Below are 21,385 nucleotides of genomic sequence, written 5' to 3' on the forward strand. Positions count from 1 at the left end.
TCAAACAAATTAAATGAAGCACAAGGTTAATATAGTTTTGTTCTTGCAAAGTATAGCCAAAAAATGAGTTTGAAAGTTGGCAAACTATACTTTAAAAATGCAGCGTTAACATTTTCAAACATTCATTTTAGCAGTGGGTAAAAAAGATCAGAGGAAACTTTTTTAATTTTAAAAATTACGTTGCTAGGGGCGTAACTACGCAAAACAATTTCAGCACTTTGTTTAAAATTAAAAATATACCAACTTGTGTTCTGAATTTATTTAAAATTATTAAAAAAACTTAAACTAGTATAAATTTTGCACAAAATTATGTAAAAAAAAAAATTTTGAAATTTTCCATTTTTAATGGTATAGGACCACCTTAATATATATATATATATATATATATATATATATATATATATATATATATATATATATATATATATATATATATATATATATATATATATATATATATATATATATATATATATATATATATATATATATATATATATATATATATATGTTAGATTTTTCACTTTCAATTTCACTGTCATTAAACTTATCTGGAGCGCTAAATCAACATTGAGATTTTGATCGGCGGGAACGGTTTTCACTTGTGGCATGAGTAAGTTTTACAAACCCACTAAAGATTCGTACGAAAACGTTCGAACCTGGGTTCGTATGAAAAGTAACAAATCATTTTCATAAGTTCGTACGAAATAACCCTTAACTTTTATTACTTTTTCAGATCGAATCACAGCTCCCTATTCATATCGCCTTGGCTCCTGGAGCTTTTGCTACTTTCTGAGCTTGGGGATAATTGCTGCGTTGGCTGTGATATTGCTGCCTGTTCCTCCCTTTATTAGTGTGTAGATTCATGGATTGCTATGAAAGAAATTGGTGTCAATCTTTCACTGACTTATTTTTGATAGGATCAACTCCTTTCAAGGACTAATCTTTAAATGTTGGGCGCAGCAGTGATCCTATGACATGGATTCTTTTTAACCATGCCATCTTATGTTTAATTCTTGCATTCAACTCTTATAATATAGTTTGGGTGTGTAGGAGTAATGAATTGTAAAGAAAACTCGATGAACTTACATACAATACTGAATGGTTAAATTAAGTGTTAATTTCCGAATAAAAACCTAACTTAATAAAAACGATGCGCACATACATAGCGAAATTAACACTTAAATTAAAACGATGAAAAAAATAGGTGATAAAGTTTGGGTGTATAAGAATATTGATTTGTAAAGGAAACATAAGCTTATATATAACAAAGGAAAATATCGATTTTAACAGGTTTTATTCGATATTTCTGATTCGATTGGGAGTCAAAAAAATAAGTACTTCGATACGATATTGGTATCAGCACTTTTAATAATCGATGTCCATATCAATCTCATCGGTATTGATATTATTCGTTTTTTATCGGACTTCCTTCGAAGTTACTTCGAATATCCGCTGCTCAAGTAATGAAAACATTCTCTGGAAAGTTAACTATTCTTTTTAAATATTAAAAACTTTCACATCAAAATAAAATATTTCACTTTTGTATAAAGATTACTTCAGTATCTACAACACCAAATTTTTCAGTCACATAAGCTTTTTTTTTTTTTTTGGAAGAAATTAAAAAACGGCTTTTATTAGACAGAGCTCCCCTTACTAAAAACGCTTACTCGAATGAAACCCAATTTAGTTAAACAAAATTATGAGCCATACTTGTAAGTATAAATAAGTTAAGGATTATTATATATATAACCACTAGAAAAAAATAAATTTTTCATGTTCATTTTAAAATTCTAAAAAAATTCTTCACGTGTAAATATAAATAATAAAAATTAAAAGAAAATACAGAGGAAGACGCAAAAAGGTTTCTATAATATTTTCCAACAAAATACAATTCAATTTCGGACTCATAAAAGTAAAAAGTTTGCTTCCTTAAAACGGAATGAGAAGAGAAATCGTAAACATTTTGTAACGAAGTTTCTAGATTAATGTACAAAGAAAATTTTTGGAAAAATAATTTAAAAACTATACATACTAACAAAAAATATTAAAAGAAAAAAAAAACTTGTTCAGTCTTGCAATATAGATTTTCGTAAAAATACCAAGTCAAAATGAAGAAAAGTGGTATTCCGAGGTTAATTTGAACAAAGAGATTTATCTTTTTTTTTTTTTAAATAAATAATAAAAAATAAAAAAACAGAGATTTAAGATCTTTATCGAAGTGATTCATTCTCTATACAAAGCTTTGGATTCATTTCAATGAGTTTTCCGGGATTTCGCACTGTTTTACAACCGTACAAGTGCAGTGTTCGCAATCTGGTAAAAAGAATAGGAAAAAGTAGGGGAAAAAAAAAATAAAACAAAAAAAAACAAACAAAAAAAAAACAAAACAAAATAAAAAAACAAATCCTTTATTTGAAACTTTAAGCTTTGATAACCATTCATTTTACGACTTTTAAAGATTTGTAGATGTGTACCCTATGGACATTTACGAAAATTAACATATAGAAACCGATTATCGGTCGTTTAACCATCATAAACAGTTCACTTTTAGGTATTTCAGATATTCAGGTACTCCAGTATTTTAGGTTTCTCTAGTATTTCAGCCTTAACTTAACTTGAAGAAACACAACTATTGTTATTTTTTTGTTCTTCCAACGCTAAAGTAAAACTTTTGTTTTTTAGTGGTTGGAGTTTATTATATTTCAAGTAGAAGGTTATTATGAACAAACCGTAGCTTCACACTTCGCAAAATTTTGATTGAATTCTGTCTTGATTTATACACCATGTGGAGAAATAGCTCAATCTGTGGGACGTGGGGGCATGAGACATGCATAAGTATAGATAAAGCAAACGATTATGTGACTACTAAGTGGATCTTTAACATCATTAAGCTTTTATTGTTTTGATAAACATTATGAATGGTCCATCACCTCTTTCTCAAACTGTTTCTGTGACCTGTTATTTTTCTTTTTCTTTATCTTCCATTTGCTACTCTCTGTCAGTAAACGACATTCCATTCCACATCACATTTTTTTACATTCCAGACAAAAAACGTGATATTAATTTATCTGTCAATTCAGATAATACAGTGTGTCCAGATAGTTTATACGAGGGAAAATTTTTTATAATATCAGTCTAATTTTTTGATGATAATTTTATCAAAACGAAAGATTGAAAAAAAATTAAGTAACCTTTATTAAGCTTTAAAGTTAACAAATTAAAAAAATCTTGTAATCAAAGTTTACAAATTTATATATGTAATAATACAAGAGGAACATATAACTATTCAACTGGTTTTACAAAAACTGGCAATTTAATTTAAAAGAACTAAAAGAACTCAAAAAAACTTTATAAAAAAATAATAAACTTATATTTAAAAAAGTATGGATTAATCAATCTTAAGCAATAATCGTTTAATCATCGAACTATTCGTGAATTGAATTCACATTATGAGCTGTTTATCCTAGTGAAATGTCCAATTTTTACTTCTCCCATAAAACAATGTAGCCGACAGTTTTAAACACTTTTCTAAAGTATCTTTGTAGCTACAGTGATTGAATCTTTTGGTATATATTGCTGAGACCTGGACTTTGTAAGAAATACATCCTCATATTCTAGCTGAACCTCCGCCTGTTTGTAATCTTGGTACAAAATAGAAACATGAAAACATCTCATGCTTGTATCTTTTAACATACACCTTTCCTTTGTGGTTTAATACCTCAAAATTTCACTCATTTCTAAAAACTAAATGAGACCATTCTTCAACAAACCAGTTAATTCTTTATTGGCACCATTTCAATCATTTTAAACAGTCTTTTATGGTCAAAAATGTTTTTTTAATGGCAATATATGATTCTATGGCTTTGTTGAATAACAGCTTTCTCACTGTTTCTTTGCTAACTGTAATATTCTTTAAGGAAAGGTTGAATTCTCTGGTTAAATTACAAATACTTATCCTAGGATTTAATTGGACCATGTGAAAATGACATTTTTGTCTCTTCCAGTTAACTTTGAAGGCCTATCAGACCTTGGTAAATTATTGATAGTCTCAGCTTCTTTAAACCTTTTTAATGTATTTTGAATGCAGCCCTCTGAAACACTGACTACTTTTGCTATAGAAACATTAGATTGGTTTCCTTGTTTATTTCAACCAACAATTTGCCATTTAATGCACTCAGCGATGGTTTTCTTGCCCAATTGGTCTAAATTTTACCAGATCAGATTTTGCATTATTTATTTCAAAAACTATTTAACATTTCATGAAAATTTCTTTGGTGGAGTATATTATCAATAAATAAAAGACGTTATCTTTTTCAGAGAAAACAGATGTCAAATAGATTAATAAAAATGAAAAATAATACAATTTGTTTAAACTTAATGGCCATTTAATTACAGGTAAAAAAAATCAGTAATTAATTTTCAATAAAGAGAGGGAAGTTGTCAAGAAAATTTCAATAAATAAGAAACTCTTGTCCTAATTAATAAAAAAAGATTTAAAAAAGTCTTTTATTTTGACAACTTCATCATAAAAAAAACTAGACCAACAAATTTGCTCTTATATAAACTTTATGAACATGTTATATTTCAGAGAACAAACTGCCTTTTAATGAATTAAATTCCAACAAGGTTAAAATGTTGCTATTAAAATTGCGTGTCAAAATTTCTAGATAACATGAACAGGTTCAATATTAAAAGCCCAAAAAAAACATTCCACAAAATTATCCAGGAAAAACTTATCACTCCTACAAGTTAGTTTTTTTTAAAAATCAACTCCAAATTGGTAAAAAAGTCAATAAAGAAAAATGTTTGGTAATATGTAACAAATCCTCAAACATTTAGTGTCTCATGAACAAAATTCTGCGTACTAACTCAAACCTTTTTATTGCCATTTTTATCTCAAGTATTAGCAGATATTCAAACAGGGTTTGTTCTTTACTACATTCTTTTTTAAAGTTATGTGCTGAGGAAATCAATCCATATGATCATAATGTCAGTCTTGTTATAGATGAGATGTAATAAAAGCAGCATTTAGAATATGAAATTCTGAGAACTTCATAAAATGAAAAATGAAAAATTTTAAAATCAGGTTCTTGTTATTATGGTAAGGGGATTTACGGTTAGCAAGGATCACAATAATGCCAACCTAGCTGACCCAAGAACGCCCCTTATATGGGGTGATAGCATACACACCAAGGTACCCTGTGATGCAAACTTTAAAATCATTTTACTTTGTCCGTGGAAAATAACTTCATTTGAATGTTCAAATTGAGTGAAATTTTGACTTCATAATGCGCCAATAAAAACACCTGTAGAATGAGAACCACTCTATATAATTTGATAAAACTTGGTTGCAGCTTTGTGCAAATGTTGCCTACAACTACACCAAACTTTGGATAAAATGTCAGTCGGACTGGTTCATAGGTTGTTAGTTTTTTGCTACTTATACCTCAAAACGTTACTGATTACTGTGATATTCGGTCACTGTTTTCAAAATTATGGTTACATGAGTGTTCTACAATGTAATACCAACAATTTTTATTATAATTGTTTAATTGCTACATGTACTGTTTTTATTTTATAGACAAAAATATTGGTTTACTATTTAAAGCGTGGTTTGGCTTGGCTTATGCATAGCGTGAAAATCTCGGCATTTCCTAAGGTATAAACTTCTGCCAAAATGCATGAAAATGCTAAAAATTGATTGAAAAGCTTTTGTAAGGATACCTACATAGAAAATAAAAAATATTTATTTCTGTTAAAACAAAAAAACTATGAAAAAAACCAAATATTTGTTATATTGACTAAGATAATTGACTTAAAAAATTTAGATAACTAAGATAACTGACCGCTAAAATGTTTGGAGGGCCAATCTGAGGAAAATCAATCTTTACAGATTTGGGTTGTTTTGAAACAAAATTTGTAAAACTTTTATAAAAATAATTGCAGAGACACAAAAAGAGAAAATCTCTATCAAAAGTTTTCAATAGTGTGATAATTTTTGAAGAGAGAAATTTTATGAAGGGCAGAATATTCCTTTGAAGAGCAATAAAAACCTTTTGTAGGACTGTCTCATCATATAAGATATCTTCTAAATTGTCATTAAGTGTGACAAGTATCATTGATTTAAATAGTTGTAAGTATGTCAAAAATTGTAATTGTTAACAAGTGTCATTAGTAATTGTTAACAAGTATCACTAATATAAATGATTATGAGTATGTTAATAATTGTAAGTATGTTAAGTGGATTGTTACCCAATATAAATTTAGGTTAAATTATGTAAAAGGCAGAGTTTGATTTAGTAAAGTTAGATTTAGTGAATTAACACAATGCCAAATCAAGCAAAGATTCATGATAAAAATCAAGAGTTTGCTCTGTCTGAAAAATTGTTTAAGACAGCTTACTGTTTTCCAAGCAGATTGAATATGCTAACTGTATAAGACCAAGATCAATATCAGTGATTCTCGGATACCACAAGGACTCTGCAAATTGTGCAGAGCTACTTTGTGCAGGAAACAAGAGGGGAAAGAAGTTACACTCCCCCCTTTGTTTGATTTCAAGTCAATACAAGTGAGACTTGAAACAAGAGGCAGTATGTTTCAAGCAGCAAGCATCATTGGCTAATCTGCCATATTGGTCATTCAAAGCTACAAGAAAAACATCCTTTTGAAGAGCAAACCACTATTGAGAAAGAACCAAGTGTGTGCTGCAGAAAATGCCTCAGCCTTTTAGGAAAAGGTTTGCCACACCAATGCTCTCAAATAAAGTTTAGGGAAAACCTTCAATCTTTAGCAGCAAATGATGCCAAAGCAGCCGAACAAACTGCATCGAGTTATTTCCAATAAAGAATTATCCCCGAAAGGAACTATTCAACTTGCTAAAGCATCTGACGGGCCTCCACTTACAATAACCCCCAGTAAATATTAACACTTAAATAATTTTTACATGCATATATTTAAAGAAAGTTTTGACTATTAAGAAATGAGATTAAATAGATTTCAGGAATTATATTTTTGAGAAGTTTTTTAATCTCTTTAAAAATGAATAATTTAAAAGCTTTACCAAACATTCTAAACAAAGTTTTGTATAAACATAAAAGATGTATGTTTTAGTTTCTGGTCGAAGTAGTGCCCTATCACCATCAAGCACTCCAAAATTGACCACTCCAGCTCTTGTAAATGTACAATTAAATACGGGCTGTCAAACAACAGATTAAAAGAACTGGCTAAAACTATAAACCAAACATCAAGCAGCAAGATGGTAGAGCCAAAATTTTACAAGAATTTCCTAAGAGCAGGTTAACACTTAAGTGATTTCTTCACCTGCAGTGACTTAAAAATCACTGACAGAAAAGGAGATTCTGGTACAGTTCAGGTTGTTGTTCGCTTAAAAAATAAAAAAAATATAGTAAAATACCAACAATTTTGCGTATCAATAAAATAATTTTTATTTAACATAAAATTGTAAAAAGCATTGTATTTTCGGTTGTACAATAAAATACGATATCGAAAAAGATTGATTTAGAGAAAAACAAAAGTGAAAATCTTTGCACTATGTCATGTTGGTTAACATATACACTATTTAAAAATTGAATACGATCTGATTTAAATAATAGATTTGTAAGCAAAGAAAAAAATTATTATAGTATGCTTGCTTGCGATACCCACACTTTTTATCATTACATACGGTTTATATTTATTTTATAATAATTTGTTATATAATACAAATATACGTTGTTTCTAAAAAGTTACTTACATAAACACTTTAAAAATATTCGCGTTAAATTAGTTAGATTTTTTAATACCTGAGTTACTATTGTTAATAATTTTTTGTAGGTTCTTTACTATTGTCAGTTTTTTCAAACTGAAGAAAAGCGCGTTTCTTATAAGGGAGAATCTTATAATTAAAAATTAAATCAGCATGTTGTATGTGGGTTTTACAATTAAAAGTAACTCAGCTGTTTGGAAATATTTTCTACAGGATGGAAAAGGCCAAACAGCGATGTGTAAATTACCAAACTGCAAGAAAATTTTAAAAATTGGTGGTGGCTCAACAAAAGGACTTCACACGCATAGACCTGTATGAATTCAATGCAAATCAGCCAGATTTTAACAATGAATTTTCTGACAGTGATTCATCCAAGAATGAGGACACTGAGGAAGATTTGTTGGACTACAATCATGAAAAGTTAAGACCTAAAATTGAACTAAATGAAGTTCATTATGGGCCAGTCATTAAAAAAGTACGCAAACTAATACTAAAATTTAAACAATCACCTACCAAGAACGACATCTTACAAAAATATATTAAGGCTGAATTTGGAAAACAACTGTCTTTAATAATGGACTGCAAGACACGGTGGAGCAGTCTTCTGTTAATGCTTAAACAATTTTACAAAGTAAAAAATTGTATACAAAAACCATGAATTGATATTTAACGTTGACGTTCTTTGCTTGTATTATTGTCAGCATCTTTTAATTTTGTAAGCATGAAATTAATAGCAATGTCGGCTGTAAATAGGTTAGAATCTCGACGACATATTGCTTCAACTGTTGCTTTAATGGGAACTAAAGTTGTAATAATCTCTGATAATATTGTCACTTCATCATCTGACAGAGCTATAGAATTATCTTGCACTGGGTATACCCAGTGCAAGCCAACCCTAACGGTTGAAGCAATATGTCGTCAAGATTCTAACCTATTTACAGCCGACATTGCTATTAATTTCATGCTTACAAAATTAAAAGATGCTGACAATAATACAAGCAAAGAAATGCGTAGAGCTTTAATGGCTCGCATCCATGAACGCCGAACCGATATGAGTGGACTTCTGCAATACCTGCATAACGGTCGAAGCCCCGTTGAAGTCGATGAAGAAATAATTACAGTGCCTTCTTCATTTAAATGTCGAAAACTTTTGGTAGAATTGTTGGAAAGATTAAATGCTTCCAATCCTGCTCTAGTAAGAGCATCAGTTGAGTCTGACATGCTGGATTTGATTGAGGAACCTAAAATGGCTCCTGAGTTTGAAAGTAATACGTTAAGTATTGAAGAGGAACTTGATGTTATTAAAGAAGGACAATCACCAATACAACCAATTAGACATGAAATTTTGTCATCAAAATTTCAAAAAGAAATGACACTATTTGAAAATGTGGATACACGTAGCGATTAGCTAGAAAGAGTTTATTCTTTTCTAACGACCGTGAAATCGACTTATTTCTAACATAATTGTTTAACATTAATTAACATGTAAAATTTAATTAACATGTTAAATTAAAGTCATTTAATAAATGTATTTTTAATTAAATGTAATGTTTTTATTCTAATTAATACTATATAGAAGTTGTATCTGCTTTTCAATCCCCGGATTAATCCCGGAATCCCGGGATTGATGTTTTTCAATCCTGAAATCCCGGAATTGAAAAAAACCTCCGGGATTGCAATCCCTATGTTCACTGCAATGATTTATCAAGTCTTGTGAATCATGTTATTCAATCTCGCAAAATTTCTGGTGGCTATTTTGTTAAGCTCGAATTGATGGTGGCAAATGTTTTCTCAAGTTTCATCTAAGCATTGTCGATACTGCATTCAGGGATGAAACCAGCTTACTGCCACAAAAAAAGTCTCTCACTCAAAGGACTGGTAAAGACACTGGAGTCAAAAGACAAATTCCTGTTGCAGTATCAGAAGATTTGCCAGAGAATCACTCCAATATTAAACAAATCTGGTCCCTAATTAATTCAAATGGGCTTAAACTAATTTTGGCTTGTGATATGAAAGTTGCAAATACAATTTGTGGTCTTCAAACCCAACTATGCACCCTTGCACATGGTGTGACGTCAAATCAAAGTGTTTTGCCAAATCTGGAAATTTGCAAACACTGGACTCAATCAAATCTAGTCTTGAATCTTTTCATCAATTTGGCAGGGATGTTGCTAATGCAAAGCTGTTTGGCAACGTCATTCGAAAACCAATCATCAGCGGGCCTGACAATGTCCTGATTTTGGAAATCATCCCACCAATCGAATTGCATCTCCTCTTATGAATTGTCAATCATCTTTTCAAGATCCTTAAAACTGCTTGGAAGAAGCTGTTAAGTGGCCAGCTGCTCTCCACATTCAACTTAGACCATATCATGGGGGCCAGTTTGACAGAAGCTAATGCAGAAAGCTTTTTAAAAATGTTGATGTGCTGCAGCAACTTGCTGATACAAACTTGATTCCCGATGTCTTTCAGATAATCAAAGCATTTAAAAGTTTCAATTTAGTTGTCAAAGCTTGCTTTGGATTCATCCTATAGCCGGACTTCGCTGAAAGAATTGAAAATTTCTTTCAGCGAAGCGAAAAGGTGTTACTTAACTATAACTGGTGCAAGCGTAACACCTAAAATTCACACCATCTTCTACAGCATCAAGGATTTCATCAGCCATAAAGGATCCTCCCTGGGACCCTATAGTGAACAAACTGTTGAAACCGCTCATCCAGATTTTTATCAACATTGATCAAGGTGTAAGCAAAACAATATTCATCCAGAGCACAAAGAAAGATTGTTGTGCTGCATAACTGATCTAAACAGTAAGCATCTTTAAAGAACTGCTAGCATGATTTGAGTTATTAGAGCTAAGGAGCAGAAAATCATAGCTTACGGTTTAAAATGAACATTTTAACCAACTTTATCCTTAAATGCTGTCAATTTAAAAATAATGAATTTTGATATTACATTGAAAATAGTATTGTAGAGTATTTGTACTAAAAGAGTATATTGCGCTATTTGTTAATAAATTTTTTATGGAGAAAATCAAAAAACATTTCTTAAATTGTAATCAGATGCTATATAATGGTAATGTAATGTAAAAAAAGGGGTTTTAATATTTATTTTATCACCTAATTTTGAAAGTAAATCTTTTTAAGAAGGTTTCAAGAGTCAACAAAGATGTATTTTTTGTTTTGTTTTACCAACTGGTTATCATTTGACCAGGTTTTACACTTTTTTTTTTTTTAGGGTTTATTTGCATTTTGGCAGTAGTTTATTTTTGGCATTTGGCAGTACCTTATGAAATGCTGAGATTTTCACGCTATGCATAAGCCAAGCCAAACCACGCTTTAAATAGCAAACCAATATTTTTGTCTATAAAATAAAAACAGTACATGTAGCAATTAAACAATTATAATAAAAATTGTTGGTATTACATTGTAGAACACTCATGTAACCATAATTTTGAAAACAGTGACCGAATATCACAGTAATCAGTAACATTTTGAGGTATAAGTAGCAAAAAACTAACAACCTATGAACCAGTCCGACTGACATTTTATCCAAAGTTTGGTGTAGTTGTAGGCAACATTTGCACAAAGTTGCAACCAAGTTTTATCAAATTATATAGAGTGGTTCTCATTCTACAGGTGTTTTTATTGGCGCATTATGAAGTCAAAATTTCACTCAACTTGAACATTCAAATGAAGTTATTTTCCACGGACAAAATAAAATGATTTCAAAGTTTGCATCACAGGGTACCTTGGTGTGTATGCTATCACCCCATATAAGGGGCGTTCTTGGGTCAGCTAGGTTGGCGTTATTGTGATCTGTGCTAACCGTGGATTGGTTAACAAATGGAAATAGCTTATCTTTGTAGTAACTCTAACAACTCACTTGGCTTCTTTACAATGTGAAACCATTTCCAAATTCAAGAAACTGGTTTACATACTAGATTGATAGTCTGTGATCAAAGAACTACTAACATAGCTGCCTTACATTTGCTTGGGTTTTCTAAAACTTCACTATATTTTCCAAATCCTTCAAGTAGTAGAAACAATTATATTATTTTTGATCTTCCACATTTAAAATTAAAATTAACTTGCAGAGACATATCATTTGTATTAATAGTCTTTATACAAAATAAACTCTGCATCTAGTACCAAAATAATAATAAAAACACTTAGACCCTTGTCTCCTAATCTATGAAAGTAAAACTTATAACTCAAACTTTCATTTATCAGGTTATTTCTGCATTATATTGCTATTCTAATACAAATTTACATACTCTGAGTGTCATATCAAGAGATTTGCTGAACACGGTCTGTAAAAATCAGGTTTAATGTTTACAGTGATACTTAAGAAAACCCTTTGGAGGTATGAATATTCAAATATGGTAGAGCCTAATGGCTAAGATCAAGTGTAGCTGCCCTAGGCCGGTGTGCTTATATTAAACTGATATTTTTCTTTTTTTTCTTGCCCACTCTTTAAAGGGGAGGCAAACTCAGGATCAATGTACTACTGGGTCTTCCCTGGGAGGAGTGGGCAATCTGCAAGGCAGTTGCTGGAGGACTCTAAACATTACAATACAAATATGGTAGTGACTATGCAGAATTTTCAAAGTCTTTTAGCTTTGTCCAAAAAAAGATTTTATTTCAAAGATTTTAATAAAAACCAACATCAAAACATGAGTTATATCACAATTTTGTGTTCATTTAGTAGAGGATGAATGTAAATGAAGCAAAAACCATCTAAAATTATCAACTATTCAAAATTTTTCTTAAACCAAAAATACATTATAAACAATCTGTTGTAAACATTCATCTTTCATTTTGTAATTCACATTGCAACATTCGAAACTGCCTAGTACAGGCAAAAATCATGGAAATTGCTGCAAAACTATGTTTTTTGCATTTGCAAAAATGTAATTAGGAACTTACATCACTTATGATTGTGCACAAACTTGTGAAAAAGGGCTTGGAATTCAATAATGAAAAAGTTCCAAGAGGAGTTTGTGACAACTTTTAAAAGTTATTCCAGAAAATTGACCAATATAGACCAATATGTTCAAATTTAACTCTATACAGATAAGGCCACACTTAAAATTCTATGAATGGTAAATGTTTGATTTGTAAAGCTGGAAAACTACAGCTGAATGAAAACTGCAGCTAAATGAAAACCATCCATTTAAAGACAAACAAAAAAAAATCAAGATATTTGCTCATCATCAACCTCATGAACCCCATTTCCACAACAAACTGAAAAAGTTGCACAATAAAGTATCACTTCTGTAAATGAGACAAGACATCAAAACTTATAAACGTTGGTTTCAAATAATCTAATTGGAGCTGAACAAATTACATCATCAGTTATTGCTAGTAAGCAAGGATCACCTCATGATACCATCAGACTCAGCCAAATGGTAACCAGAGGTATTAACCCTGGCATTAACTAGAGGTAACCAGAAGCATTAACCCTGAAATTTACCAACCATGTGAACATATGGATACATTATTTGATATACTGACTTAATGTTGTATGCAGACAAACCAGCTAATCTTGAAAGAAGCAAGTATTTTATTACCTGGAAGTATTGGATTGAGAAATGGAACTTTTTTAGTGTTAGAACTCAATCAAGTAAATCATGCCATTGGGGTTTAAGTGTTACAATAGATAGTGCAGTGACTTTAACTGGAGAGCTTTTCTCTGAAGGTTTCGAGTTTGTTAATATTTCTTGTTTTAATCAGGATTGCATGTAGAACTTCTTTCCCATTATTCGAAGCAAAGGTGGCTGGAATGACCATCCTAATTTAGCTGCCTTCTGAAATGGCTTACTACTTTTAACTGCAGAGAAAAACAAATCCAATAGCAACTGTATAAAGGACTCAAAGTTTAGTACAGTTCAATCTAAATTATGTTATGAAGTATTGCAATCAAACAATCACTGGTTATGGGATTTATGTAGTAGAAGAAGAAAGACCTAAGAAAATCTCTTATTTTCTTCCAGGATCAGTTTATATGTTTAATGGAGAAGTTTCAATACAACTAATCAAACAAGCCCTTTCACAAATGGCTGAGTAACTTGTAATTTAACTCAAAAAGTTAAGTTATGTGATAGGTACAAAATACACTGTTTCTTAGTTCAACTGACAATCCATCAGCTTTTGTCACTAGCTTATGAAATGGAAACAACTTTTATAAAATTCATTAACAAATATCTTGACAGAAAAGGACTGGCCTTGATTTTCATCAATAAAGTTAAACAATGCAGCCACTTTCAGTTTATACATGATCTAAATGAGAACATGCACATAATTTGGTGAGAAATAATGTTTGACTTTTAGTTATAATAAGACTTTATCATTTCATAAATCTTTTCAATGGAGATCTAAATCCATAAAAGAAGTCAAATTTGTATATCATTAGATGTACAAATTTATAAATCATTAGATGTATTGTTCATAATAGATACTTTTTCAATACAATTCGTAATTAAATGTTAAAAACCTTTAATATGCTTTATGAGTGTATATTATATAAAAAAACAAATAAATAAAGAAAACGTTCATTTTTCACCATTTCATCCTTATTGAAATATCTAAGAAATTGAAATATCTTACAACCAAGTTTATCTATAATAAAAAAAAATAATAAAAAAATAAAATATTTATGATAGTTGCAGAAAAGGTCTGGTTGGACAAAAGGCAATTTTTAATCACTTAGCAGGAGCTTTGTGTAGTGAATAGGCTTTGATTGCTATATCCAAAACAAATATTTTTAAAAACCTTTATTAAAAGTTATCCAGCCCCTTTGCTATATTTCCCTCATTATTACATTGTTTATAACTAAATTAAAAGTAATTGATATATGTTATGAAAAAGACATAAATTGGACTTACTTTTGACATCTAGACACAAGAGCATAAAGAGAGGCATCTGTTAGACCATTACAAAAACTTAATCTGAGCGATTGTAACGTATTACGACAGTAGGTTGAAATTGAGGTAACACTAAAATTTGAATAATTTAATTCAAACATCGTCTTTTTTCTTATTAGAATAAAAAAAATAAATAAAATCACAAATAAACCTTAAACTTTAGCATGTAAGCCAATTTAAATTCAAATGGCTTTTCATATAGTTATATTATACGAAAACCTTCTTCCTGTGACTTTTGTTGAACTTAAATCGAGAGACTGTAAATTAGTGCAACCTTTAACCAAGGAACTGACACCTTTATCAGTAATTTTGCCACACCCACATGCATCCAAATTTCTATATAAAAAAATTACTTTGTCATCATTTTTCCTACAGTTTACTTCAGGTGATTTAATTGAATACACTAAAAAAATGTTGTTTTTATTCAAATGCCTTGCCTATTTTTTTTTATTAAATATTATAAAAATTTTTATGATTGATCAATTTAAAATGAGTTGTGATGACAAGAAATGAAACAGGCATCAACATATAACAGCTTTGACCATGTAATTTTTTTTTCTGAAAAGAAAGCAGCAGTTTTTAATGAATTGGATTTTAAAGATTATGAAAACATATGTATCTTTTTTTCCACTTTCATTGAGTTATCAAAAAGCAAAAATGATAAGAAAATAAAGAAGATTTTTTGATCTAATTAAGATGTTAAGTTTTCAAATCAAACAAAATTTTCTTTCACTTAACATACTACAGCATTTACAAAGCATTATTTACACTCACATAAATTGACATATTAGTGTCACTAATATTGTTAAAAAATGTTGCAGTTGGTAACTTTAGATAAACAGAAAAGATAATACAGTAGCGTCCAAAAGTAATTGGACAAACACCTTTTTGGTTATATTTTCTCATCGAGTCAACATTTTTAAATGAAATTTTGCATAAGCATGTCAAATTATACTACAACTATGAAAAAGAAAACAAAAATTCCGTTTTGGGAGTAATTACTTAAAATTTTGCTAAAAGAATGGAAATGACTAGCTCAAAAGTAATTGGACAAACTAAATATGTCGTCTAAAAATAAAACTTTCTCAACAAAGGATAAATTTTCAGCATTTTTTATGAAGATTTCTGTTAAATAATATATATAATATTACATAGTGTTATATTCTGTTACATAATGTATATAATCTGAGATAATCCTAGTACTTCATTGGAAAACCTTTTGCCGCAACGACAGCATTACATCTACATGGCATTGAATCAACCAAATTAATTAAAACATCAATTGGTATTTCCTCCCAAGTGCGTTTAATCAACTCAAACAAATCATGCTGATTAGATAGTTTCCGAATACTAATTTTTCTCTCAATATGTTCCCAAAGATGTTCGATTGGGTTCAGGTCCGGAGATTGTGACGGCCATTCCAAGATACGAACTTTCTTTTAAGCTAAAAAATCCATGACTAGCTTGGAAGTGTGTTTTGGATCATTGTCGTGTTGGAAATTCCAACCACGCAACATTTTGTTATTTGCATGTGGCAGCATTATATCTTTGATTATTCCTTTATACATGTTTTGGTCCATAATGCCTTGAACTCGATAGATTGGACCTACTCCATCACGGCTAAAACATGACCAAACCATAATTGAACCACCACCATGCTTTACTGTAGGAACTTGGTACTTAACATCATTTCAAAGACCTATTGGACGTCGAACATATTTAACACCATCAGAACCAAACATATTAAACTTTGACTCATCACTCCATAGTATTTTTGACCATTGGTTTGCTGTCCAACTTAGATGTTCTTTAGCGAATTTTAACCGTGCTCTACGATTTTTTGCAGAAATAAAAGGTTTTTTAACAGGAAGACGGCCAAAAAGGTTGTTTTGTCTTAAGCGATGCTTTACTGTTGCATAAGAGCAAGAAATTTGATGGGACTGTGTAAGTTGAATTTCTTTAGCACTCTTGCGCAGATCTGCCTTTGACGATCTTACTACAACATTATCTTGGCGAAAAGTTGTTGATTTTGGGCGTCCTGACTTTGTTGATACTTGGAAGTGACTCCGTTGTTGAAAAACTTTTAATGTATAACCAACTGTTGATTGTGGAATATTCATATCTATTGAAATTTGTTGCACAGTTTTACTGTTATTGAATGCTTGTACAATCAACTTTTTCACTGCCTCGCTTAAATATTTATTATGTCCCATTACAAATTATTGATCATTGAATGTTTTTATAAAAATCTGCCTTCAGAAAAAGAAGTTAAAATAGTCTAAGTTATATCAACATTGTTAGAATTTAGTTTGTCCAATTACTTTTGAGCCAATCATTTCCATTCTTTTAGCAAAATTTTGAGTAATTACTCCCAAAAGGGAATTTTTGTTTTGTTTTTCATAATTGTAGTATAATTTGACACGCTTACACGAAATTTCATTTAAAAATCTTTACTTAATGAGAAAATATAACAAAAAAGGTGTTTGTCCAATTACTTTTGGACGCTACTGTACATACCTTAACATTGGAGACTGAGTTGATAGCCAATACAAAGTAATATCAGTAACAGCTGGACAATTAGCAACTACAAGAGATGATAATTCATGGCAATTCTCTATAATTTCACGAAGAGACACATCACGGACCTAGCAAGAAAAAAATCAAATACTAGCTTTACTATTAATGTTAAAGTTGGAAAACTGAAAGCTTGAAAAAGGACAACAAATCATATTAAGACAAACTTTTCATATTTTGCTAAGTTTATTGAGTATAGTTTTTAGATGAACATAAAGTAACCATATGTTCTTTTCTGCAAATGCAAAATTTTTTTGACAATACAATGGTAGGAAAAATAAACAACAGAATAGAGATTTTTACTTTGCAATCTTTAAAATAAGAAGAAATAGAGTATTAAATTCAAAAATTAACTTGATTTATTCTACTACCTGTGGTATTCTAGAATTACAGTTTGGGGTAATTCATTTTGTAATAAACTGTTTCAGAAAAAATCTAAAGATTGATTACTTTCAGAGGATACATGATGATAATTTAAAAACTTTCAACAATATTCCTAGCAAATAAGAAAAAGATCTTCTCTTCCACTTTAACAATCAATATCAGCAACTACAGATGATAATTGGTTTTTCAATAACAAACAAAATTTTTTACTTGTTTACACCCCCTGATATCAAGACTTTGAATTTTTCTTAAATGCTTGGCAATTAATGTTATTGTATAGTTGGTTACCTGCAATAAAAAAAAGTTTTTTGCGTAAAAAGTAATTATTCATCAAATCATTATAAACATAAAAATTTGAATTAAAGTAAAATAATTAGTAAATTATTCAACAAAAAGAAACCAGCAATGACTTTCAAATAATAATGAATTATGTTAAAACCAATTGCTTAGTGCAAGAATAAACACAGGTAGTGCACATTAAAAAATTCATACTTGATCTATTTTTTAAAAATTGTTTAATGTCTTAACAGGAGAACTTTTTGTGCTGATTTGGTAGCTATCAATAAGGGTAATGCTAAATAAACACCACATTAAACAATTATTTAAAAAATATATCACAACTTAAAATTTTACAGCTCAATTTGATGAAAAGTATTTGATTTACTATTCTTAAGGTTCATACTTATTATGGCTGAAATATCATTGACCTAAGTCATTGACATTTCAACCATAAAGTATTTAGTAGGTGTCTCAAAATAATATTTTTTCTTAAGTCAAGGGGCACCTATCAGAAAGATGCTTAATGATAAAACAATAACACAAATTTTAGCTCATTATAACAATGTTCATATCATCCCCAAAGTATCTTAAATATCATAAATAAAAATCTTTTATTTGTGTCATTGGACAAAGTCTGGTAAGTTAACCGTTTATGAATATTTATTTTAACAACCATTGAAAGCTCTTGAAGAAAAGATTCTAAAAATATATTAACACAATTGAACTATTGCATCAGTCAGAAAAATAATGAGATCACATCATCAAAAATCCATTTTTTGACATGCATTTCTAGATGAAAAATATGTACTATACAAATTTCAAATTGCCACATGACTTAAAATGATTGTTGGATTGCATGTAAAAACAAACATTCAAAAGCTAGGTTCTCTTCTTAGGACAGGGTGGATGGCAAATTCCATCTATTCTTTAAGAATGAAATTTATCTTTGATAGCAATGAAGCACCACTTCAAATATTTAAGTGATTAGCTGAATCCATTTATATTAAATCCTAGTTTACCTGTAGAATGTTTGTTGCTGCTTCAACAAATGCCATTGACTTAAGTCAAAGTTTAAGAGACTAGGATGAAAAAGTTTTAGAATTTAACATTCAAGTGCTTTAAAATGATATATATGTAAATAATACAACATCAAATTAATTTACCAGACATTCGTCAATCTATTAAATGATCTGGAGAATTTTTCACGAGACTTAAATGTTTGGGGTAGGGTAGGGGGGGTAGGTCTCTAAAAATTGTTCAAATTAGAAAAAATTTGGTTAATAGCATTGTTTTATCATTTAGCAACTTTGTGAAAGTTGCCCCTTGATATCTAGAAAGAAAAGTTTATTTTTGGACACCCTAATTATTTTGAATAACGTTTTTATTTTCTGTAACTTTTTCTGGTCTGAGAAAATTATTAAAAGTAACTAGTTAGCTATTTTCAAAGGGAACTCAAAAACCAATATTTTAAGCTTTAAACTGGAATAGGAAAAAAAAATTTTAAATTCAGTTTCAAGTATAGATCTAAACAACTTATAAAAACTTATTTTTTTAAAAATTGATTTATGATGTTTAAAATTCAATACTTATCCAAAGTCTCAAATATAAACCTTTAAAAAAATTAACCTTCTCTTCATGGAGCAAATACTGCTTTTATGTGCATGAATAGGGATGGCAAAATCCCGGACATTCTCAATCCTGGGATTTCAGGATTGAAATATTTATCCCCGGGAATGATTAGGAAGTGAAGCATGCGAAGAACAAATTTTTAAGTACTTATTTAACACTAAAAAATGAATAATTTATTGATAATATATTATCAATAAATTAATCATTTTTCATTTTTTAGTTAACTAAAATAGTTCATTTACTAATGAACATAAGTAATTTAAATTATAAAACAATACATTAAAAAGATAACACAATAATAATAAAAATAATATAAATATACATCAGTATACATGAATTATATTTATTTTTGAAAGTGCCATCTTAAAAATTAAAAGTGTCAATCATTTTGTTGTTTAATCGTGTTTGATTTTTTGAGCATAAAAACCCAGCCGCTGAGAATGCCACACTTGCCAAATAGATAGTATATAATCATATGCTTTTTGAAGGTGATTACCTCTAATGGCACCACTTTCAAATAACGACAATTCTTTTTGAATTTTAGAAGTTATACTTTCAACCCTTATAAGTAGTGTTTGTATTGCTGCCAATCCTTTTTCCATAACTTCATTTAATTCTTCACTAATAGTTTTAATTTTATTATCACACTCCTTGCTTGATAAAGCCTCGCTCAGTTGAGCATCAGTAACATTATTCTTGTCTGCTGATGTAATTACATCTGCCAAGTTTAGACGCTTTATTAGGTTTATTATAGCTTTTATTTTGGGCACTTGTATTTGGTACAAAAATATCTAGGCTTTTCAATGAAGTAACCTGGGGATTACGAAGATAATAAACTGAGCTGCTTAACGGTGTTCTTCTCTCTTTAACTTGGTGACTCAGAGCAGCATACAATTGTTTTCTGATTTCGGATTGTTGTTGTTTTATTTTGGTCAACAAATTCTAATGCAATGTCAGCTGTAATTAAAGTTGTGCTTCATCAACAAAGTGCTTCCACAGTTCGTCGCGTTGGTTTGACAAGGTTCTAACTGATTCGCGAGTAGTTTTGAGTAAATCAATGTTAAAAATTGTTATGTTCCTACCATCAAAAATTATCAAAATCCATCGATAATATTTTTTAGTCATGATAACATAAGCATTTGCTGTAAGTATTACTATTTTTTATTAAAAAATGTTTCATTCTACATAGAAAAGTGAATACCCCAAAATGCAGTTAGAACCTTGTCATAGTGAAATAATCATATTCTCACTATGACAAGGTTCTAAATGCTGTTTAATGGTAGCTAGAAACATGTTAGTTACTTTGAAATTTTGTGACTGAAGCAGTTAGTTACTTTAAATTTTGTTACTGAAACAATAATATAATAAAAAGCAAATTTTTATAAATTTTTATAAACCATTACATTAAGTACAACCCTTAAAAGTTTTTCATGTTTACTTTAAAGGTGAAGAACAACTCGATAGTAATCTCTGTCCTCGAGAGGCATAAACGGAAATGCAGCTTTAATATTTTTTTTTTTAAGTGCTAGTTCCTTTGTACAATTTTGAATCTTTGGTTTTACATTCAAAACAGTGGAAGTTGATGGACTTGTTGCTGCATTCTTTCTGTTAGGTTTTTCATTGAATTTGACATTCGCACAGCTCATAGGCTCATTGCAATCATGGGAGATGTTTGAGTAAATTTTAGAACAGCAACGTTAGAAAAAGGAACTAAACTGTAATTAAACAGCTTCGCTGTTACTGAATAATCCTTGAAGTCATGTGGTTTCATTTGAATAATACAACAAGGATTTTTTCTGTTAAATTGTTTCAACATCCTTATCAAT

At 29.8% G+C, this 21,385-nt stretch overlaps 1 protein-coding gene across 2 annotated transcripts in view; it reads right to left on the reverse strand.

Moving 5' to 3' along the window:
• Positions 1–1,768: 1,768 nt before the first annotated feature.
• LOC145186523 (uncharacterized) overlaps positions 1,769–21,385 on the reverse strand; it is a 31,064-nt gene continuing 11,447 nt past the window's right edge. Inside the window, exons 10-14 of one of the 2 annotated variants that reach the window (XR_016455259.1) lie at positions 17,862–17,939; positions 17,211–17,338; positions 14,845–15,029; positions 14,655–14,765; positions 1,769–2,316 (exon numbers count right to left, since the gene is read on the reverse strand). Coding sequence is in view for 1 of the 2 variants with exons in the window: in XM_090096740.1 (XP_089952866.1) it covers positions 2,214–2,316; positions 14,655–14,765; positions 14,913–15,029; positions 17,211–17,338; positions 17,862–17,939 (537 nt within the window). In the remaining variant the exon portion in view is untranslated. The remainder of the gene's footprint in view (positions 2,317–14,654; positions 14,766–14,844; positions 15,030–17,210; positions 17,339–17,861; positions 17,940–21,385) is intronic. The other variant, XM_090096740.1, reaches the window with a different exon arrangement.

Source organism: Hydra viridissima, unplaced genomic scaffold, assembly GCF_058129835.1.
Source record: "Hydra viridissima isolate aposymbiotic clone 2 unplaced genomic scaffold, HvirCarnegie_v1 scaffold_8, whole genome shotgun sequence".
Lineage (NCBI taxonomy): Eukaryota > Metazoa > Cnidaria > Hydrozoa > Anthoathecata > Hydridae > Hydra > Hydra viridissima.